General features: G+C 40.0%; 1 protein-coding gene across 4 annotated transcripts in view; it reads left to right on the top strand.

The window, feature by feature from the left end:
* Positions 1 to 24,394, top strand: part of GEMIN8 (gem nuclear organelle associated protein 8) — a 36,388-nt gene extending 11,994 nt beyond the window's left edge. For all 4 annotated transcript variants that reach the window (XM_048861222.2, XM_048861203.2, XM_048861212.2 and 1 more), the window contains exon 4: positions 22,476 to 24,394. In XM_048861222.2, coding sequence (XP_048717179.1) covers positions 22,476 to 22,732 — 257 coding nt within the window. In that variant the 3' untranslated portion in view covers positions 22,733 to 24,394. The remainder of the gene's footprint in view (positions 1 to 22,475) is intronic.
* Positions 24,395 to 24,809: the final 415 nt, after the last annotated feature.

Genomic DNA, 24,809 nt, shown 5'->3' with positions numbered 1-24,809 from the left:
TCTAGGACCTTACCCATCCTCAGTGGTTCTGAGAGGACTGAAGAAGGGGAAACATAGTACCTATTTTTAAAAAGTGAAACAAAGAGGACCTGGGGAGTTATATACCAGTCAGTCTAATGTCAATACTTGGAAAGATTCAGGAACAAATTATTAAACAATCAATAGCCAGGATGCAATTGTGAAGAACAAAGCATGCCAAGCCACCCTAATTTCCTTCTTTGACAGGGTTACTGGTCTAGTGGATGCGGGGGGAAAGCAGTAGATGTGTAAGTAAGTAAAGGGCTTGATCTTAGTAAGGCTTTTGACACAATCATGACATTCTCATAAGCAAATTAGGGAAATGTAAATCTAAATGAAATAACTGAGGTGGGTGCACAACTGGTTGAAAGACTGTACTCAAAAAGGAGATATCAGTAGTACACTGTCAAACTGGGAGGGTGTATCTAGTGGGGTCCTGTAAGGGTCAGACCTGGGTTCAATACTACTACATATTTTCATTAATGACTTGGATAATGGAGTGAGTATTATAAAATTTGTGGATGATGCCAAACTGGGAGGGGCTGCAAGCACTTTGAAGGACAGAATTAGAATTCGAAAGGACTTTGACAAATTAGAGAAATGGTCTGAAATCAACAAAATGAAATTCAGTAAAGACAAATGCAAGGTATACTATGTTTAGGAAAGCAAAATCAAATGGACAACTACAAAATGAGGAATAACTGACTAATAGTACTGCTGAAAAGAATTTGGGGATTATATTGGGTCACAAATTGCATGTGAGTCAACAGGGTGATGCAGTTTCGAAAAAGGGTAATATTATTCTGGGGTGTATTAACAGGAGTGTCGTGTATTTAAGACACAGGAGGTAATTGTGCCGCTCTGCTTGGCACTGGTGAGGCCTCAGCAGAGTACTGTGTCCAATTCTGGGCACCATACTTTAGGAAACCTGGACAAATCAGATAGAGTCCAAAAGAGAGCCCAAAAAATGAGAAATATGACCTATGAGAAAAAGTTTTAAGCAACTGGGTATGATTAGTTTTGAGAAAAGAGGACTGAGGGGGGGAACCTGATAATCGTCTTCAAATATATTAAGGGCTGTTATAAAGAGGACAGTGATCAATTGTTCTCCAGGGTAACAAACCTTGTGGATAAGGGGGGAAGCAGTAGATGTGGTATATCTTGACTTTAGGAAGGCTTTTGATACTGTCTCACATGACCTTTTCATAAACAAACTAGGGAAATACAAAGATGGAGCTACTATAAGGTGGGTGCATAACTAGTTGGAAAACCATTCCCAGAGAGTAGTTATCAGTGGTTCACAGTCAAGCTGGAAGGGCATATCAAGTGGGGTCCCACTGGGATCAGTTCTGGGTCCAGTTCTGTTGAATATCTTCGTCAATGATTTAGATAATGGCATAGAGAGTACACTTGCAACCCCTCCATCTTGGTATCATCAAACTGGGATGATACGAAGCTGGGAAGGCTTGCAAGTGCTTTGGATGATAGGATTAAAATTAAAATGATCTGGACAAACTGGAGAAATGGTCTGAAGTAAATAGGATGAAATTCAATAAGGACAAATGCAAACTACTCCACTTAGGGAAGAACAATCAGTTGCACACATACAAAATTGGAAGGAGTACTGCAGAAAGGGATCTGGGGGTCATAGTGAGGATCACGAGTTAAATATGAGTCAACGGTGTTACACTGTTGCAAAAAAAAGCAAATATCATTCCCAGATGTATTAGCAGGAGTGCTGTAAGCAAGACCGGAGAAGTAATTCTTCTGCTCTACTCTGTGCTGATTAGTCCTCAACTGGAGTGTTGTGTCCAGTTCTGGGCGCAACAGTTCAGAAAAGATGTGGACAAATCGGAGAAAATCCAGAGAAGAGCAACAAAAATGATTAAAGGTCTAGAAAACATGACCTATGAGGGAGGGTTGAAAAAAATTGTGTGTGTTTAGTCTGAAGAAGAGAAGACTATGGGAGGATATGATAACAGTTTTCAAGTACATAAAAGGTTGTTACAAGGTGAAGGGAGAAGAATTGTTCTCCTTAATGTCTGGGGATAGAACAAGAAGCAATGGGCTTAAATAGCAGCAAGGGCAGTTTAGGTTGGACATTAGGAAAAACTTCTTAACTGGTTCTGTGGTCTTAACTTGACCTTCCCTGATCACTTCCAGCCCTATGTTTCTGTGATTCAGGGTAATACACTGCTCAAGGAAAATAACATTAGCAACATAATGAAGCTCAGAATAGCGCTTGATGTGCAACCTGTACTCGTGTGAGTTCTGCTGTGGCAGAAGCAGGCCTCTGTCGAAGATCTTAATCTGAAGAGAGAAAACACTTCGAGAACTACAACTAAGACAATTTAGAAATGCAGAACATTTTCCTTTTGTTAATTTTTTTCATGCATGGTGGGTATTTGAGGATTGTTATGATTAAGGCAAAGGCCTGGTACTCAGGAGATCTGGGTTCAGTTATTGGCTCTGCCACAGACTTTGCTGTGTGACCTTGGACAAGTTATTTAATATCTCTGTGCCTCAGTTATAAGCAGGAGGAAGGCCTCTTGGTGAAGGCCCATAGCTCTGAGTTGGGACACCAGGGCTTCAATTCCTGGTTGTAGCACGGACTTATTGGGACACCTTGGTGAGACACTGAGGTCTTGATTGTGCTCTCATACTAGTTTTGGCAGGTGTAATTCTATTCAGTTCAGTGAAGTTATTCTTGATTTAGTATGGTGCAAGTGAAACCAAAATTAGGCTCTTCTGTGTGACCTCAGATTCCTCATCTGTAAAGTGCAGATAATGATGATTACTTGCTTCATAGAAATATTGAAGCTAAATTAATAAAGTACTACATATTTATAAATTGCTCCCACAGCCTCAGATGAAAGATGCTATTTAGGTGCAAACTTTTATTATTAATTCAGAAAATACATTATCTGTACATTCAGGAATAACTGCTTCTGATCAATAAATAAATAAAATAGGTTTTTATAAATTCTGTTGGAGTTGCTCAAAAAAAGAAAGTAGCTACGCAGAGGGAGGGGAAAATATTATGTTCTCTACTGTGTGCTGTAAATGAGTAGTGGTGAGCTCTGTTGAGACCATGTGGATGGTGAAAGATACAGTGCTGCTATGTTTAATTATATAGAGCTATTGATTTTCCTGAGTACTGTTTTTAAGCCAGATGAAATTTATAGAGGGTTCATGAAGCTGAACTCTGTCATGACACTATCTTGTTCTGTCTTTCATCCTTGAAGCTGTATTGATCCTCAAGGAAAGGTAGACGAGGCACATAAAAGTGATCACATTATCTGCCTTGTATATATCCTCTCTCAGGTATTTTTCTCTTTGTAATCCATCACAGCCCAACATGGTTCTGGCCTGGTAGCCTCGTGACCATGGAGGGGGCTCAAGTTCAATATTTTATCTGCCATAAGAGTACATAGTGCTACACACCATAGTTTGTGCTGAACAATTAACAAATCCACACCCCAAGAAATTAACAATCCAATAATACAAGTGAAAATAAACTGATATAATATAAATCAGAATAAACAGACATGGTGTTTTATGGGTGTTGAGGCAAGCATGCTTTACAGAGAAGGGAGGGTTTAAACTTGTTTTCTTTTGAATGATTATAGTGCAAGAACTTGACGTATGTTAATTGGGATTTTATTCCAGACATATAGTATTGGGTGGGACGCAGAAAGTCATGGAATCAGGAGTGGGCATAGAAGACAAATGGGGCAATGAGGAGAGGACATGGTTGGAGATTAAGGAACATGAGATAATGCTGGCGAGAAGGGTGAATAGACAAATTTATCTCCCATCTTACCCTGCTGCTGCTATTTCATTGATTGTTACTATATTTACATACAAAAACACATTAAAAGAATGTTGTTTATTTCATTTTCAAGCACTCAAAAGTTACTAAATACTTTACAACTGTAACTCCACTCCCTTGTGTGTATGCATATGGCGGTCTTTATTCTGTGATCACATACTGTTTTTCCCCAGGATCCTGCCTCATTCAGTGCAAAGGATAGTCTAAACTTAAACCCCTTTTATTTTAAAAGCATCCTCCTTTAATGGCAGACCATTACATTACTACAGACCATTGAGGTTAACAGGAAGGTTCACAATGACTTCACTTAAGAGAATCTTGCAGACTGTAGTGTGTGGGAGGAGAAGGATGGAGATGTGCAATGCCTTGAAGGTGAGGACAGGGAGCTTGAACATTATATGAAAAGAGGGATAAAAATTCAGGGTGGGGAGAGATGAAATGTCAGAATGATGGGAGAGGATGGTGACTGTAAGTGCAGTATTTTGGAAAGACAGGGAAAGTGAATAATAAGGAGGTGGGGGAAGAAAAAGCTGCAGTTAAAGTAGGCAGGTTATGTTTGGTCAGTGAAGGCTCCTAAAGCTACGTGTATCCCAGTACACTCATATGTGTCAACACTAGTTTGCCACAATACTATTCTTTATAGCCATATATCTGTGAAAGTGAAAAAAAGAAAATAACAGAGCTTGTTTTTAAGATGTTATGCTTTTTTTTTCTCCTCCCAGGAACCACTACCGACTTCAAGAACCTATAGGCTACTAAAGTCTTTTTGTGTTCTGGCAGTGTGCATTGCAGTAACTCTTTACTTTTACACTAAAGCCTTTGAAACTGGCAAACTCTAAATCTCACTGTCTGATGGAACACTTCAGTAGGGACAGAATTTTTTCTTTACAAAGACCTCTCTTTTAAAACACCTCCTTTTCTTTCCTAGAGTTCTGCTCGAGTGCTCTCCAGCTCTTCGTATTCTCTTTGTGATCACGTAATCAATACGTATATTACAGCTGAGGTGTATGTTCCTAAACTACCCCTAACTAATTCTGTGAGCAAAATTTAACTGACATAATCTCACGAATCAGTTACATTATCACACGAATCACATACTGTAGTTATAGTATGAGCACAACTGTGCTGTTAACCTACTTCACACTGTCCTTCCCTACACCCATCACTTGCCCACTCATCTCTATCTAGCAATGAATTATAAGAAAACTTCCTTTCATTACGTTCAGAATTTGTGTAGTTATTTAATTATTATTCCCTTTTTTAATTATGATGATGATGATGATTTTATTATTATTTTATTTTATTGGGCTATGCCGGCTATTCTGTTTGGTTCCCTGCGGAACTGGTGATTCCATTAAGCCAGTGGTCACCAGCCGATTGTTGAACTGCTCCTTACTACTGTCGAGGCTTCATGAGCCATGGGAGCAAGGGGTAGGCTGGGGTAGGTGCGACCACGAGCTGCTGCCGGCTGGGAGAGCAGCCTGAGGCAGAAGCCTCCAGCTCGCATGATATTCCAGGCAGGACTGAATCTCCATGAGATGAAACTTAAAGAATAGAATAACCTGGAGTCTCTGGATTCCATTTGGTGCTCTAAAAGGAGAACAGCCATGTCTGTTCAGGTGTCCCTGATCGACCTCACCGAGGTCTGCCAGGAGCACCCAGGAGATGTATGACGGCTATCCGTCCTACTGCACCATCTGCCACAAAGGCAAGGAGCTGCTGCTGTGTAGCAATGCAGTACCGTGTCTGCCAGCAGCACGCAGGAGACGTATGGTGACGGTGAGCTGAGCGGGCTCCATGCTTGCCGTGGTATGGCGTTTACACGGATAACCCAGGAAAAAAGGCACAAAATGATTGTCTGCTGTTGCTTTCCCGGAGGGAGGGAGGAAGGAGGGCCTGACGACATGTACCCAAAACACCCGCGACAATGTTTTTGCCCCATCAGGCATTGGGAGCTTAACCCAGAATTCCAATGGGCAGCAGAGACTACAGGAACTATGGGATAGCTACCCACAGTGCACTACTCTTTTTAAGTCGATGCTAGCCACAGTAGTGAGGACGCACTCCACTGACTTAATGCGCTAAGTGTGGACACACACAATTGACTGTATAAAATCGGTTTCTAAAAATCCACTTTTACAAAATTGACCTAATTTCATAGTGTAGACAAGGCCCAAGAGCCTGTGGATGTGAAAGACACTTCCCGGGAATGGGGAGAGTGACAAACCGTGAGTACTTCCAGCTGGAGGAGGGAGGGATTGTCTGTGTGGGACTGTGGAGTACTAGGGGATTTTATCTGAACAGCCCAGTGGGGAGCCTAGAATTCTGTTTTCCTCTAGAGCTAGTCCTGGCACTGGACTCTGCTACACTAGCAATTTTCTGAAGTTAGTCCTGCTTATTTGCTTATTCTGCTGGCATCTGCAGCTGCTCTTACTGGCTCCCATGCTCTCCTTTACATTCTTTTCCCCTCCAGGGGAGCCTGGGAGAGCAGCTGCAGCTGCTGGGGAAAGAACTGGTAAGACCCTGCTGACAAGAGCAGCTCTAGAGGAAAGCCATGTCTCCTGCTCCTCTGGTGGCTCTTCAGAAGTAGTCACCTCATTGCCTTGAATACTTATTCAGCTCTCTATGTGCTCCTCTCCCCAGACTGTGTGTTTGCTGCCTGCCCTGTAACCTGCTGTGGTTGGATACCCTTACTACTTACTTACTTACTTTGCAGGAGAACTGTCTAGCATTTCTGGTCTCCAAAATCAGTGCACCTCGGCTGGAATTCTGATGGTCAGTTCTTTGCCCTTTCCCTGATGAGTCCTGCAGGAGTGTACCTCAGCAGAGCCCCATGCACTGTCTCTTACCGGGAAGTGGAAGCAGGGACCTGGAAACAACGAATAGCTAATAATCTATTAAAATAAGAATTATTTACTATAACCCCTTTTGCATGGGAGATGGGGGAGGAACTATTACAGTAGCTATTTCTATGAGAACTTTTAAAAGTGTTGTGGTATAAAACAGTAGGATAAATAAAGCAGGGTGAAGGACCAACATTTTAATGAGATATAAATAAGGTCCATAGTTTCTGCAATTCCCTGGTCACAGAATTGGCCACATAATCTACCACCTGTCCCAGAATATGGCTGCACAATATCTAAAGTTTCATTTTTAAAAGATTAATTTTCTAGTTCTTATGGTAGGGATTGGCAACCTTTGGCCCGCAGCCTGTCAGGTAAGCCCCCTGGCAGGCCAGGCCAGTTTGTTTACCTTCCGCGTCCACAGGTTCAGCCGATCGCAGCTCCTACTGGCCGTGGTTCACCATCCCAGGCCAATGGGGCCTGCGGGAAGCGGCGTGGGCCAAAGGATGTGCTGGCCGCCACTTCCCGCAGCCCCTGTTGGCCTGGAGCAGTGAACCGCGGCCAGTGGGAGCTGCGATTGGCCGAACCTGCAGACGCGTAAGGTAAACAAAGCGGCCTGGCCCGCCAGGGGGCTTACCCTGGCGGGCTGCGAGCCAAAGGTTGCTGATCCCTGCCTTCTGGTTACAAAGAAAACCTTCCAAATGCGTAGCTCTGAGAGGTGTCAACTGCTCCCATTCACTTTAATGGGTGTTAATGCGCAAACTTAGTAATGACCATTTAAATGTCAGCATCTTTCACTATTTCTCTGAACATGTTAGCAAGCATCCCAATCCGGATAACAACGCTCTATGCATTGTTGTTAGAGGCAATCAGGGGAAATGGAGCTGAGAGGTCGAGTGCTGCTGCCCCCACCCCCTTCCAAAATTGTCACCTACTAAGCTGCTCAAAAGAGAGAGTGAAAGAGAAGGGCAGAGAGTAAGGATGGTTAGGGTGCTGCTCACCTCAAACTTGAAAGACTGGGTTCAATTCTGTGCTCTGCTATGCACATCCTGGGTGACTTTGGGAAAGTCACTTAGGCTATGGCTACACTACGGCCACCCCCCTGAGTAGCATAACTTATGCCAACATAAGCACCGGTGTGGACAGTGCTCTCCCGCCAACATAGTTACCGCCACTCACGGGGGCTGGAGTAAGTAAACTGCTGGGAGAGCTCTCTCCTGTTGGCTTAGAGCAGCTACACTTGAGAGCTTATGGTGGCATGTCTGCATCAGTGCAGCTGCGAAGCTGCAAGCTCTCTCATGTAGCCATAGCCTTAGTCTTTCTGTGCCTGCAAAATGGAGATAATAGCTCTCCCCTATTTCATGGGGTTGTTCTGAAGATATGTACGTTAGTGATTGTGAGGTATTCAAATACTGCAGAGATGGGGGCTATATAAAGTACTGAAAATAGATTGGAGCATCCCCTCCCCAGTTCCACAATTCTCATTTGCCTCCTGAGTGCCAAAATCCCCTGTGCTGCTGCCAAAGTCTTCCCTGATTTTTGAAAGTGTTGTCAATATAAAATTCTGCAACATGTTGAAAATATGGCAGAAGTGTAAAATGAAAAATAAATTTTGAACTGAGATTTGTATTGAAATTAATATTAGAGTAAATAACACAGGGTGCTAGAGAATCACTCTCCTGATTCTGTGATTGCTCATATTTAATTCAGTAAAAACCTCCTAGTTTTGATTTCACTTGGAGCTACTGCAGAAATGTCACAGCACCAGAAAATTCAGCACTACTTTGCCACTGAAATCAACTACAGAATTTAGGTCCTCAAAGTGTGTTTTAACACTGTTGTCCCCAAGTATCAGTACACCAACCTTCTGATATTCTCTCCCACTGCATAGTCCTTGCAGATTGCCTTCCTTTTCAGCAGCTGGAGACAGAGCTGTGGAGGAGACTAGAGCACCAGTAATAGTCGATTATTTGCTCAAAGCCTCATCAGTTGTGATTGTTTTCACCTTACTATGCCAGAGTTGTGGTACAGTATAGCTAAGTAATCATTTTCTTCTCTTATGACAGCAATGGTGAAGTCTACACCTGTGGAACTGTTCAGTGGGGGGTTTTAATTGTAAAGGACTTTTTTTTTTTAACTGCAAAGAAGGAAAATTCATAATAATCAGAGCAAGCTGTCTGGCACATTGAGGGAGATACTGTCAGGGCAGTAGGTGTTAAATGCCTTCTCATCCTTTGTGGACTTTTCTTGCTAAGATGGATTTTAAGAGAGCCGAGTCTGCCCACTTCTTATGGGGTGGACTGTTGCGCTTCTTGGTTGGTAAAAGCCCCAGTTCACCAAGGCTCTTCAGAACATGCCTAAATGTGGTCATGTGAGTAGCCCCATTGAAGTCAGTTTTTCAGTTGACGTACACATAGTTTGAGTGAGCAGATAATTTTGCTTTCAGTGTAGAATTACAAGGGAGGGAAGTGACCTTTTTTTCAGTAGACATTGTAAATCTTAGTTTAATTTACTAAGATGCCCTGGTAGATGAAAGACAGTATCAAGACTAGGAGACTCTGGTCTGGACTTTTGCTTCCTGGCATGCAGGAGGTTTCTCCTTCTTTGAGTTAATTTTTATAGCAGCGTGGAGTGCCAAAGTTGTTGACCAATAACCAGTGAAGTTGGTGGGTGGTCAGCTACCATAATATAATATCAGAGGAAAATATGAAGAACATTCAGAAGAAAGTCTGAGGAAAAATCCCAAATCCCTTGCTACCAAAGTTCTGATTAACTGAGCCACTCTGGAAAGTGTGATGACCCCTCTCTCAAGAGGCCCCTTATGAAATGATGGACAAGCCAGGTTAGGCAGCTTGCCCTGGTTGCCTAGAGGCATGGACTTTTGGGGTTTTTTTTTTTTTTTTTTTTTTAACTTGCTGAGGCCAGCTTAATCCTGATCAGTGTAATTTATTTTATTCTGTGTGTCTGCAGTAACAGTTACTTGGATCACTGCTAGTTAACTAAAAGGTCAGTGCATAGTTTCTGTATGTTTCCTTTAAAAAAAAAAAAAAAAGAAAAGGTTAACATGACAGCTACAAAATGTTACCCAAAAACACCTGAAGAGAGTTTTTGCTGAAGCAAAGAGTAACCATTTCCCCATTGTTCATTATTTTATTTGCATTCATATAACAAACAGTAAAACTAGCTTCACTTCAGGGTCCCTGTCTGTAGCTGGAGTTGGGAAATATAGCTCAACAATTTAATATGCTATTGTGAGAATTACATTTTTAGAAAGTAATGCAGGAAAAATACTGTTTGGGATTAGATTCACAATTCACCTTTCAGTACTATTCAGTTTTCTGTGGTGTTCTGTGCAGGTATGAAACATTTATTTCGTAGCACATGTACTTAATCTTTGTTCACAACTATACTCGGAACATAGATGGTACTCTTTGACAATGGCAAAACAGATTTAAAAATAAAACACCTTTGGATTTGGGCATTCTGAATTTCTTTAAGAGGCTGATACAAGTTGTTTTTGTAATGGAGCAGATAATAAAGTACATTCGCACTCCCCTGGTTTAAGTAATCTCTCTGTTTACCAGTAGCACTGGTGTCTTTGTCTGTTATCAGCATTGTTGCCATCAGCGACAGATTGGAATTGTTTTAGGGGGAGGGGAAGGAGTGCACAATCAGCTGGTCTGAATCTAATCTTATTGATGTAGACTTGATCCTTACTAAAAGCAGCTGCCAGAGCCTGATCCTGCGCTAATTTCAAAGTAATGGCCAGCAGCCCATTGACGTTGTAATTCTGTCACGTGACTTAAGCGTACAGACTCTGGATATCCTTTCCAATAGTGTGTGTGTCTTACTGGGTGAATAGTACAGCATAATATGACCTGGTTCTGGTCACTTTAACATTGTAAAACGATGCTATGCCTCAGTGACTCTAGATGCTTTAGTCCATTATGTATGCAGTGTGAATCGGTCCATGTGTAGCAGAGAGATATGCTCATGGATTCTGATAGAGCTGTCTTTAATTTCTAGAACAGACTTTCACTCAAAGTAGTTACTGCCAATCAAGCTGGTTTCTATATGTAGTAATGCTTGTTTGAGTTCATGTTATAGTTGGGAGTATGAGATTATTTAAGAACTTGTGGCACCTTAGAGACTAACCAATTTATTTGAAGGAGTACTTGTGGCACCTTAGAGACTAACCAATTTATTTGAGCATGAGCTGTAGCTCACGAAAGCTCATGCTCAAATAAATTGGTTAGTCTCTAAGGTGCCACAAGTACTCCTTTTCTTTTTGCGAATACAGACTAACACGGCTGTTACTCTGAAACCAATTTATTTGAGCATAAGCTTTCGTGAGCTACATCCGATGAAGTGAGCTGTAGTACTAAGGTGCCACAAGTACTCCCTTTTCTTTTTGCGAATACAGACTAACACGGCTGTTACTCTGAAACCTATTTAAGAACTGTTAACTGTGGAAGGTAATGGGGGAAACATAAACCAGCTGACTGGCAGTTTAGTTGCGGATCCTGGACAGTAGAAATGTAAAGTGTTGCTAGTGTGAACGTTTGATAACAAACTAAACAATAAATCTTGAGAGTCATTTCTGATCTTGGATCCTTGGGCAGGTATGTGAGATCAGAACCGAGTCCTTATTTGTTAATGATATTTGTAAAAGAGAAATTCATTTCTTTAATCTCCTATTACTCTGCACTTCTACAAGTCATTTACTCCAAGGATTTCAAAATAATTTGTAACCATTAATCCTTCCAAAATTACCTGTGAGGTAGGAGAACATTCTACTAATTTTATAGATCAATAGACTGAGGCACAGAGAGGATAAGTAACTTGCCTACATTATAACTACTGTAAAGCAAATCTGGAAATGGAACCCAAGAGTTCTGATTTCAGTTCCTTGTTTCTAACTACTATATATTTAAATTTTTAAATTTACATTTACTCAATATCTTGGTAGTGATTTCATCTTATTTCTACAGTTGTCAGTTTCCTTCTCCTAAAGCTCTAGAAAAGCTAAGAAAGTGTCTGTTATAACAAAAGGAAATAAGCTGAATTGAATACATTTGATTTGGGAAATCTGTTTTGTGTCTGCTGTAACAGATTGCCTATTACAACCACATCCATTCTGAGGAGTGTACTCTTTGGACTCTTTCCTACTTGTTTCCCCAGTGAGATTTCAGACTACAGCAAGACTGACAATGAAACACGTCTGCTCCTATTTCTTATGTTGAAATCCACAGTGAAACTGTTTTTTCTTAAGAGTTGTGTTGTTCATAGATTTAAGCCAAGCTCATGGTAAAATGTTTGATATTTATTCCAGTTATTAGTAGGGATGGAGATGAGTTAGAACTATTCTGCATGAAGGTACCTGGGTTTATAATCCTTTGGACACTTTTTGTTAGTTCCATTTTGTGGTTGGCTGCCATGGCAGTGACTGAGCGCTTGTCTACATGGGGAATTATTCCAGAAAAAAGTTACTTTTATTCCAGAATAGTGTCCACACATGGGACTTATACCAGCAGATCTGTAGCAGAATAAGAAAAGGAGTACTTGTGGCACCTTAGAGACTAACCAATTTATTTGAGCATGAGCTTTCGTGAGCTACAGCTCACGATGAAGTGAGCTGTAGCTCACGAAAGCTCATGCTCAAATAAATTGGTTAGTCTCTAAGGTGCCACAAGTACTCCTTTTCTTTTTGCGAATACAGACTAACACGGCTGTTCCTCTGAAACCTGTAGCAGAATAGTTACTCTGCTATAGCTATGCCAGTCAATTTCCCTGTGTAGACAAGTCCTAATCCTCCCCTTTGAGCAGTGATGTGATCTCCCTCGGAGATCATGTTTCAGTGGGAGGGGAGGGGGTTTCATTAAATTTTCAGTTGTAGTGCTAATATTGTCATTCTGCAAGCAAAAGCCCGTTTGAATTTAATGGCAATTTTAAGCATGGATGCAGCCTACCTAAGGTAATTCACAGCTGGAACTGGCTTGCTCACGCTGCATCGTATTTTCTCATTTAGTACGTATGTGCAGGACTTCTCGTTATTTAGTGCTCACCTGTGTCAAAGAAACCATATCCCATAAATAAGACTATGTTTCTGTTTAATCCCAATTTGTTTGAATTTGGGTTTACCGGAAAATTGGTTGCATCTCCCGGGCTCCCACTGACTGACATGCCATTCTGCAAAGCTCTGCATTGCTGCAGGAGCAGAGCTTGAGGCTTCAGCCTTGTGTGGAACTCCTAAGCTCCTTGGGATTTCTAAAGAGCTAAAGCTAAATACCTTGGAGATCCCAAGTACAGAACCCTCAGTTTTTAAAGTTTGTTTTGTGTTTTTATACAAAGGTATTTATTAATTGTACCTAAAGGTTTAGCTGGTGTTAGTGAGTGATATTTTTTATGATAAAATAACCTGTTTCTGCCAGCTCAGAAAAGATCACATGGAAGTTTGCTGTAGTTTTATGGCTCCCTAGCAAAACCTGTGGAAGAATCAGCCTCTCAAACTGTGGAGTAGCATATGGGTAGAAGATTAGCACACCAGAGGACTGCTTCTCTTTAGAACTAGGAGCTAAAAACCTCAGTGTAAAAGGGGAATGTGACATGCTGCTCATGTCCAGCTTATATTTAAGAGTGGATCGGGAAGCTCAGAAATCACACTATTATTTATCTTTGTAATAAACAGACAAATACACTGACCAGGAATACTCCTCAGACATCACAAAAGAAAAACACCGAGGAAAGTGAAATGTTTTTATAAAGAATAATCTGCTATCTATAATGGAAACTGGAAGACAGTCAAGGAAGAGCCATTTGCCACTTCTTCTGAAGAGCAGGGCTGTGGTCTGTTGCCAGAATATCGTTTGAATGGGCCATAACCCAGAAACATGGCAGAGTGCAAAATGTTTCCACCCAAAGAGTTATGGAGAAGTCTTTATGAGAATAGTTGTCATTTTGCATAGGCTCAGCAGATACAAGTCTTTCCATACAGATCTTTCTCCAAATAAAAATATATAAATCAGGGATTTGGAGCTCCGCTCTGACTCCGCTCCACACGCCAACTCAAATTAATTAACTAACTAAAAAAGTGCATACTGTAATTTTGAAAAAACATTATTTTTATTCAGACTTTTAAAACAATTTAAATGTCATCGGCAATGATACAAACTAGAATCATTCATAATTCATTCTGTAAAAAAATATTGCAGCAATCAAGTAGTCTTTCATAGCCTGCCGCAAATCATTTAAAATTAACTTTAAAGCTAAAAACAGTCGCTCTACAGTAGCTTGAGTTGTTGGCATGCTCGAAGCAATTCTGCAGGCAGCCTGAATGCATTGTGGGTGGTGAATGGCCTCAAAAACAGACTTAACTTTTAGCCTACCAATAGACTCCATCGCCTCACAATCTTTCCGAATGTTTCTCTCGAATAATGCTTCATTACAGTTATGAATCGCAGAAACTCGCCAGCATCTTTCTTGTTTATCCAGTTCCTTTTCGAAGGCGTCATCTTCTGAAGAATTGGTGCTTGAATTATCTCCATTTCCTTGTGGTGGTTGAAGATGTCTCGGGGATGGATGCTCAAACAAGTTCAGAGTGGAGACAGAAGTTTGAGAACAGCCTGTTATTTCTGAAGGATGTAACTTTCTGAAACTGCAAATTCGATTGTTGATGACTCCTTTTGTTGTGTTTCATTTTCTTCAACCTCTTTTGCTGAGTTCAAATGTAGCAATAGATTTTGTTTTTCGAGTCATCGAGCAATATCAAGGAGCCCTTCCTTTGCCTTTGGTATGTCCCTTGAGGTAAGAAGAATCGATACCGGGGGTCAACATAAACTCCAGCAAGGAAATTAATATTGTCAAAAAGCTTCTCTTTGCATTTCTGCATGGAGGATAGAATTCTTTCTACAATTTGTCCACTGTTTTCTTGCAAGAATTTTGACAGTTTTCGCCATTCCTTCATTAAAACTTCTGGGGTTACATCAACAGCTTGAAGATTCACAGTTGTTTGGTTTGGCTTTGCCAAGAGGTCTCACAGGTTCTTTTCATCCCATTCAGCTTTTGTTATCTTGAGTTCTCTTGTTCCAGCAGCAGCCACTTGTTCACAGTAAGATTGAAAAACAAGAAGCTGATCAGTCATTGCAAATGTTGAACCCCAGCGAGTCACAGTATCCAATGATTGAGTTACCCCATGTAGATCAAGCAGAACACTTTGAATACTTGGGGTTCGTAGTTTGACAACGACTTGTCGAATTTTTGCCAGAAATTTCTTTGCATGTTCTTTGTTCAGTCCATCCCAGATTACCAACTGAAGAGTGTGAATACCACACCTCATCAGATGGACTTTTGAGTCATTTTCATGAAGCCATGTTGGAAGTATGAGGCTAGGGTCATTAATCCATTGCGCAGCAGCATCCATGTTGAGTTTGATTTCATCCATTCCTTTAGTTCCTTCATCAGGCAAAATAGCTTCAGTTCTGTCCACATCCCTGTTCTTAGAGGTAGAAATGGTTTCATTATCCTCGCTAAAATTTTTGACGGCACACATCATGTTTGTTGCATTGTCAACGCAGATGCTCAGCACTTGCATTTCACTAATCCCAAATTTTTCTAAAATAGCTTTTACTTGACTTTTCACGTACGAAGAATTGTGACGGTGTCGATTATGTCCAAGGTTTTTACCACAGCTTTGTCTTTTCCTTCTTCGTAGTACTGAGCATTGATTGCAAGGAAATTTCTGTTTCCATGGGTTGCCGCATCCATTTTCAGGTAGCACAATTTTTGCTCCAAAGCTTTCTTGAACTCTTCGCTACTACACTCAGCTGTGCTGACAACTAAATGACAAACCTCATCGTGCCCTGTCGAAACACCAAGCTGCCAACCCATTTCACCTGCAATTTTTTGGAATACTTTGTTCTTCAGCCTGAAGGTAGTGAGCAGCGTTGAACTCAAGCAAACCATTTCCATCAGCCCTTCACAGAAAGTACTGGCATCCATGGTGACTGTAACCTTTGAGGACTTCAAATACGAGTCAAGTTTTGTTTGCTCAATTTTGGGTTTCTTTTCTCCAGGAGTTTTCAAAGAGCCAGATGAACGTCGTTTAGCTGTGTCAGCTTTCTGTTTTGCCTCAGCTTTCTGGTCCTTTTTTGTAACCAGAGCCGCATAGTTTTCAGGATGGTTACGTTTTACATGCCGCCAAAGGTTGAAACTCTTCACAGCATTTACTTCACTTGTCTTGAAGCTGTATGGTTTGAGCTCACCATTCACTTCCTTTTCCACCTTGCACGTTGCCGATTTCTTCTTTGTTTTTCCCAAAAGCCCAAATTTGGGCTTTTCAAAAGAAATTCTTTTCCATAAATTGGCTATCGATCATGCGGGGCAGGTTTGATTTTTTTGTTGAAGCCATGGCCAAATCTTCTTGTGCTGCTACCCATCCAAATGTGTCTTGTTATGATCTTCAAAAAGCAATGAACAAAAGCATTACATTTTTTTATAATGTACCTGCTTATGATATCTTAACCACTTAAGGTACTTCAAATTTATTTTGGATTTTCTGGACAAAAATGATCGTATTTTCTTTTTACACAAAATTATTATTAAAGTATATTTTAATATTTTAACATGTTTCTTTCAGTTTTAATGAAGTAAGAAGTATTTTTAATATCCATAATACACATTTTTATTTATAAATTGCAAGTTAGTTTTTCTTATAAAATTTTGCGGTAAAAATATTTGAAATATTTTCCAAGTTTTTAATTAATATCTCAAAAATGCTTTAATATAGATATATCAATTAAATTTGCTATGTGCCGTAGCATTAGTATGTGCTATCGCTGTTCTACAACATTAATTGTTGGGAAGTAACGAGGCTACACGTTACAAGGTTGAAAATAAACTTTAATGGGAAAGCGGATTCAAATTGCAAGCTCTTTTAGTAAAGAGCAAATTTTCGGAAATATGTTTTTGCTTCATCAGCCTGAATAGATTATACAAGTTAGAACCTGTTATTTGCTCTATCTTGTATAATGTTTCCAGCCTGATGAAGGAAAAACATATTTCCAAAAATTTGTTCTCTTTACGAAAAGGATTGTGCTTGCAATTTGAATCCACTTTCCCGTTAAAGTTTATTTCCAACGTTCTATCATACAACATCATTCAAATAAAATTATTTAAACTACAGGCATCATGAACTGCGGGGGACTGGGCTAATTTTATTTAATATTTTTTAAATCTTTGACTCTTTAACAGATACGACCCTGGAATATGATTTAATGCTAAAACATGCATTAAAATGGTACTCTTAATTTATTTTGTATAATTAACCGTTTCTGAGAAAATTTGTTTAAAAATGTTAATATGCTTAGATTCTTAGAATGTTACAAACAATTTTACTTATTACTTATTTTTCAACTTTGGAACCATAAATTTTAAACTTAATAATAAATAATAACCAAAAATTATTAACTTATTATGGAACATAATATTACCACTCGTAGCCAGGGGCAGTCGAAGACAAGCCTTTCTTGAAATAAAAACCACCAACCGCCAGTTTGGGACACCTGTGGTTTAAATAATTTTGGATAATGTAATACGCTAAGACACAGACATAATTTATTTACTTTATATTAAAGCATTTTTGAGATATTGATCAGAAATTAACTTTTCATCACCTCCTTGAAGGGACTATAGCTCCCTTAGAAAGAATTTTAGGACACGTGTTCACAGAAACGTTTTTTCTTAAAATGACCAAACAGTCACCCCCAAAGTTGTGTTGGACATTTTCCAATCACTCTGGATATATCACATAAATCACTCCTAATTTATGCAAAAATGTTTACTATATATTTATATACCTGCTGCATGTGTAAATTTTTTCAGTAAATTTAAAATTACAAACAACACTACTAAAAGACCGTTGGACAGATGACATATAAAATAAGTCCACCAGAGTGATACGGGAGCATGTACAATGAACAAATGTACCGGTAACGGGAGCCCGTGTGAGAAATAAGCTTAAGTGGTTAATATCTCTTGTGATATCTTTGATATATCAATAAAAAACACATTTTTTTTTGCAATATACTTGTTTGTGAGAACTTTAAATGTTGCGTCTTGCATCACGCTTTTCCGTAATCGCAGCACTCATCACGTCTCATTGGTCAACCCTTACAAAAGAAGTATCAACACATACTTATCTAACTAATCTACACAAGTAAGTACTCGCCTAACCTTGGCACAAGGGTGGAAGCAGTCTGCAGTGTTGTCGGATGTCTGATAATTATCTGATTCTTTAATAAAACATATCTCCAAAAAACTTTGGCCAAAATCAAGATTTAATGTACAGATACAAAATTACAAAGTGAGAATAACTGTGACTTATTATGTAAAGTGGTAAAATAGATGTTAATATCAGTTGTTATACAATCTGAAACTTTTTGGCACCTTTAGGACTTTCTTGCTAAATATAATTCATTTTGGATTGAAAATGAAAAAAAAAAAACTGGAGCACTCAAGTTTTTCTGTGCTCCGGCTCCGCTCCAGCTCCAGCAAAAACCTACAGCTCTACTGCTCTGCGCTCCAGCTCCAGGCTCCACCCCAAAGCCCTGTTAAATAAATAAAATATAAATTAAAAGTGTAAACTTCTGTGGTTACTCTTTAAGCTTCTTAGAAGATATTAGAAATAATGAAGGGCAAAATGGATCAAAATTACAGAAGTAGATGTTCTTTTAAATTGAGGATAAATAGAGTCATCTGGGCTACTAAGGGCCTTTGGGAAAAATTTCTTAAATCTTGAGGAGGACTCAGGCCCCCATCCTTCAAATGCACGCACATGGAGGGTTGTTGTGTCCACATGGAGCCCCAGTTGCAGGCCTGGCGGGAGGGGCAGGGGGGGCTTAATCCTTATTGAACTAACAGCAGCTTATTCTGATCCTGCCAGTGACAGTCAGTAGAATTGCAGTTATCTTTATTTGTGCAGATTTTGTCTCATCTAATACATTACCAAATTAAAGATGATTATTTATAGCAGGCAGTGTAGGCAAAAAGGGATTGCTTTGGTGCCTGATTACCAGGGTGACTTATCATTATAGGAGTTTTTCATTATTATTTTTGCACTCTGTGCTCCTAGTCAAAATCAAGCTTTAGTGGGATATTAATGAAGGCTTGAAAACCTTGGTAGTGTCCCAGTACACATGAAAGTTAGTTAAATAAGTGTATTTGGGACCCTGGAAGTTGGAAAGGAATTTCCTCTTTACTGTATCTGAAAAATGGTCTGACAGGTTTTTGTTTTGTTTTTTTTCCAAATTGGGATCATCTCACATCAGAAATGTATTCAGTAGTGATATATTGATTCTAGAGATGGGTTTTAAGACAAAAGTAACTTTAGGGGTGGGGGAGGGAGAATTCCAGGAAACGGCAATTATAAAAATGTCAGCCGTGTTTATTCTTCGTAGTATAACCAGATGACACCACAGGTGGTTTCCTGGCTTATAACATTTGCAAAATATTGTTCCACAATTGTAATAGAAAGTAAAATCTTGTCAGTAATTGAATGCTTTAAAGGGAAGCTTTGATATATTTATTTTAGTCTATGGGGAGTGGAAAGAGGGTCCACTCAGAATTGTGTAAATTGTTTTTTCAGAGGTATTCCTTGCTCCAGTTCCTTTGGCCATGAGGCTCAGATCTGAGAGTGCGAGAGGACCGTAGTACTCTCGGTTGAGAATAACTTTCCTAGTGAGCCCTACTAGCTTATGTATAGATTAACTTTGGTGTTTGCTTCAGAGGAGTGCTGGATTCCTTGCTTTGACCTATATACATTATAACAGTATGCAGTTTATAACATTTTCTTAAATTCAGTACATTGGTAGTTATTTATTTTCAAATCTTTTGATCCAAGGATAATTGCACATTTCTTGCAGGTTCTTTGTATTTTTGTGCCTGTGAAAAGAGCCAGATTGAGACCAAAGTCTGCCATTTTTCCACAGAGCAAGTGCAGTATGAGCAATGCAGTCAAACTTCCCCACTGTGCTGGAGAGACTACTGCTATAGATGCTTCAGTTTATATATCCATTCCTTCCTTGGCCTTTTTCCCAAGATTTCCAACAACTGTAGTAATTAGTGCTCATTATGATAGTAGCTTTTGTGACCACAAATAACTGGTTTCAGACCGCAAACGTACTTCACATAGGCCCCAAAACACCTCTGCTAGTAATGCCTTTTAGCACTAGTGTCTTGGGCTGAAGTTGAACAAGTGTCGTAGAAGTGAAAAGCTGTGTGTCCCTTTGCATGTCCTCTGAGTCCGACCTTTTTCTGCAGAGTATTAAACAGGATTGGCTCTGGGCTTTAAATATCTGAGACTATATGATGTAGTGATTTGGGGAGTCTCTTCACCAGAGCTATGGGATAATAAATGGGTTGGTAAACCTGGATTCAAAAATCAAGGGATATACATTTATAAATACAAAATAAAACATATACTGTAGCAGTGCATTGATTTATTTTGGGATTAGGATCAAAGGATATTCCTTAGAGCAGGGGTCGGCAACCTTTAGCACACGGCCCATCAGGGTAATCTGCTGGTGGGCTGCAAGACATTTTGTTTATGTTGACCATCCACAAGCACGGTCCCCTGCAGCTCCCAGTGGCCATGGTTCGCCGTTCCCGGCCAATGGCAGCTGTGGGAAGTGGTGGGCTGCAGGGATGTGCTGTCTGCTGCTTTCCGCAGCTCCCATTGGCCGGGAGCAGCAAACCACTGCCACTGGGACGGTCAATGTAAACAAATTGTCTTGCGGCCCGCCAGCAGATTACCCTGATGGGCCGCATGCCAAAGGTTGCTGACCCCTGTCTTATAAGTTTCTAACTGTATGTGGACCCTAATCTATGTGTTTCCTCAGGAGTATTGACAGAAGAATGTTCTTCCTTTGGAGACATGCCTTTTAAAACAAAATAATAGAAGAACGGGTGTGCTCATAGTCCCCCAAACTCTCCCTCTACTTCTGCCACAGAAATATGGACAAATACAGTAACCTTTAAAATGGCAAGACAAAGCTTTCTGTCTCTCCAGCAAAGAAACAGACGCCAGAGTTGAAGTTTCATATTATACTGTTTAAAATATCTATTTTCTGTGAACGAGGTCTGAGGAATGATTTGTTTAGTGAGGCTGTCAGGCTGTCAGTTAGCTGTTCTACACACTACTTTCCAGCGTAAAAATAAACTGCAGATGTTCCAAGACAGATGTATCAAGATACTTAACTTTGGTTTTGGGTTTCCAGGTGTTCTGGGTTTCACTAGGGATTAATCTCAGTGTTAGTGCTGAAAAAAAATGCATTCTCCATAACTCCACAGACTGAGTTTTGTGTGTGTTTAATACATTTTGACCTCTAACAACATTTTATTGTTTAAATACGAGAACAAAAACACATTGCTTGTCTTTTCTTCCCATAATAAGTAAACCAAAATAAGTTATTCATAATAGGTCCCCTGTTGTGGAAGATGTTGAGTACTCTTCTCTCGTCATAGGTTTTGGAACTAGTGGTGCTGGGGGTGCTGTCACACCCCCTGGCTTTTGAAGCAGTTTCCATCAAATATAGGGTTTACAGTTTGGTTCAATGGCTCTCAGGACCCCCACTATAATAATTGTTCCAGCACCCCCGTCTCTTGTTGTTTGCAATGGTTGTTGGAAATATTCGGCACCTAGCAGAGTGTATCGTCTAGGAGTTGTCCCACAATGTTGGACCTGTTGTTTTAACAACATAATTAATCTTCTTGCTGGAGTGATGGTTTTTCAATTAGCTTATAGTTGACTGCATGGAGCTGAGCTGGGGATGAGGAATCATCCAGATATTACTTCCAGATGAGTTTTAATTTATTTCCAAGGGCAAATAGAACTGTTTTACCTGTCTGAATTACTGTAACTTCAATTTAATAAAAAGAAAAGGAGTACTTGTGGCACCTTAGAGCCTAACAAATTTATTTGAGCATAAGCTTTCGTGAGCTACAGCTCACTTCATCACGAAAGTTTATGCTCAAACAAATTTGTTAGTCTCTAAGGTGCCAGAAGTACTCCTTTTCTTTTTGTGAATACAGACTAACACGGCTGCTACTCTGAAACCTGTTCAATTTAATATGCTGCTGGGTTTTTAAAACAGAAAATAATGAGAATATTGTCTGTGTGTGCTTTGAAAAACTCAAGTAAGGGATGAACTTGGTGCAAGAGTGTAAACATGGCACTTACAGCTGTATTTCCCGCAATATGCTTGATGGCTGGCACTTGCATGACATATTGGCTTGTTCCTTCTTCGCGTGTAGAATATGTAACTGGATACAATTGGCTATGGTTCAACTAAAGTTACACTGTTTTGTGTATCATCTCATCACAGCTGCAAAGTAATTACTTCCAGCATTGGGTCTTCCACCTTGACAGGATGCTAAATGTGTAAGGAAGAGATGAGGCGAAGCTGATTCAATTTTGGCTTTTATAAATGCAAGATTCTCAACAACTTCAAGATTCAAGTCAGACCACTTTGTTCTCTTTTTAATTTTTAGTTATGTGATTCAGTGGTGTTCTTACATCATGCAGCATGATATGTAATGTGAAATTTGCTTTGTGAATGTAACAATAAGCCTGAGTGACTGTGTTCTTCAGGTCTAACCATGGGCCCAGCATGCATTTGAATCTGTATTCACTTACAAAATAACAAACTGGTGAGATTTCAGCAGAGCTAAAGCATGACTGGGTGGTATTCTAATAAAATACTAAGTCTTCTGAGGTCTTTTTTCCCTAGGAAAGCAGCAGGAGCTTGACGCCGAGCACCAGGACATGTATGTCGAAGCTGATCATGACCTGCACCTAACAACACGACGTTCGGTACAACCCCCTGCAGAAAGACCCGGGGAGAGACGTATGGCTGAAATGAAGAAACTCTACGGTGTGGGTGCTGCCAAAATCCAAGCCATGGAGACTGCCATGCAACTTGCCTTTGATAGGAACTGTGATAAAAAGCAGCCCAAGTACTGGCCTGTTATCCCTCTGAAACTGTGAGGGATATCTTCTGTACTAGCAGTCCTGCGCTGCAGCTGTGGGTGCCCAGTCGGGCTACACAGCTCAATGAATGAATCCGGGGTCATCACTTATTCTCCTTCCCACCCTGCCAAGCACACTCCCCCCTCTTCTTTTTAATCTGTCTACCAGAGTTTTCAGAACCTATAGCATCTCCACAGAGAAGTGCTAAATTCTTGATTTGTAGTGTAGGGGTAGTGAAATTTTACTACTTTTTAAAATATATATTTTCACTAATTTAATGTTGATCTGCCTTGACCGTGCTTGCAGGAAATGAAATAGCGTTTGTTTGAACTTAGTGAGCTGGGAAGACTGTTCAGCAACACTAAAATCTCTACAAATGGTCCACTTATTTATTATTTTAGTAGCCTTGAGATCGACTTTAACACAGTACAGCTTGAAGTGTTGTGAACTCTGAACTCTCATCCTTGATTTGGGGATCCTGCAGTCAATTAGCCAGGGTACAAAATACTAAATTACTGTAGCACAGCCATTTGAATGCTTTTTGAAAGCTTTATAATAAGGCAGGAATTTTTTTATTCCAGTCTCAAACTTGGCAGGCAGAATTTCAACTCAGAAGCAAACTTATATGAAAACATGAAAAAAGAAATTTTGGCCATTTTTATTATACAACTGTTTGGTTTAATTTTTCTTTTCTTTATGTATCAAATCAATTAGACATTTTTGCTACCATGCCAGTGGAGAGGCTTAGGTTCCCGTTCTGTCACCCTTCACTCATATTGGGTAGCACCTTCCTCAACTAATAATTCCACTGATCTGTGAACGTACTGAGTAAGCAATACTCACTATGAATAAAGGAGGCAGAATTGAGCCCTTAATGTTGAAAAGTGAGTACTCTGGATATGTAATAGTGAAAATCCTTCTGAAAGGCAGCTATGTGTCACTATTGTATACTTAATTTGCACCAAAATAAGTCTGCGCCCAGTCAAAGTAATATGGACTTCAAACATTTTTCTGTAGAAAGAGTTGTATAAAGAATATGATGATTAAATGGCCTCTCTGTGTAATATGCAATATGTTCATGCTACATCGTAAGTGGTTGCAAAGAAACATATTAGTATCTTAACTGTCATAAACACGGGTGACCCGTTTTTGGGTTGGAGAAGGCTGAGGCTGAAGTTCCAACAGTTTAATTTGCTCTAGCTACGTCCTGTACTTGCCTATATGGTCTAGCTGTTGTAGCATGTGTGGCATATAATAGACCACATTAATCTCTCTGCCCTTTGCTGTATCTAGGTAGACTAAAACAAATTTCAGATTTAACTTTGAATGTCCTTGTTTTTATCACTTGGTGTTACAGCTTCTTCAAAAGTACTTCTTTTTTTTTTTTTTTTTTTTTTTCATTCTGAACCCACTTCATTTTAGCATAATGTGAAGCGGTAAGATTGAACTCCTTGCAATTAAAAGCTTCCAGACTCCCAAGACTCATTACTGATCTAATTGAACTAACAAGCTCGTACACAGGGAAAAAAAATAAGTCGGGGTTGTGAAATGTAATCCTGCATTCGGTGTACTGAAATTTTGTCATGTCATGTTAGCGATCGACTATGAAATGTCAGGAATTAGTGTTTTTGTTAGGATCGCTCTTGGTTGACAGAATAAACTTTTATCTTCTCATAAAAACTCTGTGATAAAAATTATTTGTTTTCACACCCTGCCCCAGCTGTCTAACACTTTATTCAATGCCCAGGTATGGTAAACCTTCTCTTGCTCTCTCTGTTTGCCAGGGAAGGCTGCACTTTGCCAGGTGCAGCTTTAACTTAGTTAAGTTGTGAAAAGCACATATGGTGCAGATGAGGGCTTCACAGGAACCCTTGGCCCGCTCACTGCCTATCTGGTAAGGTGCAAAGTGGGTGAAGAGGGCTGCTGTGCTTTTTGAGGGAAGGGCATCTTCCCTTCCAGATCCATGTACAGATGAATGAATACAGTCTTCCCATGTGAATGGGGGACTCAGCTAGCTGCCCCTGCAACATCAGCGGCTATTTTGCTAGCTCAGGGATCCAAGTGGGGTTGAGGTGGAAGGTACACCCCCTCATAC

This window comes from Caretta caretta, chromosome 1 (assembly GCF_965140235.1).
Source record: "Caretta caretta isolate rCarCar2 chromosome 1, rCarCar1.hap1, whole genome shotgun sequence".
NCBI lineage: Eukaryota > Metazoa > Chordata > Testudines > Cheloniidae > Caretta > Caretta caretta.
This window is presented reverse-complemented; position numbering and strand designations above follow the sequence as displayed.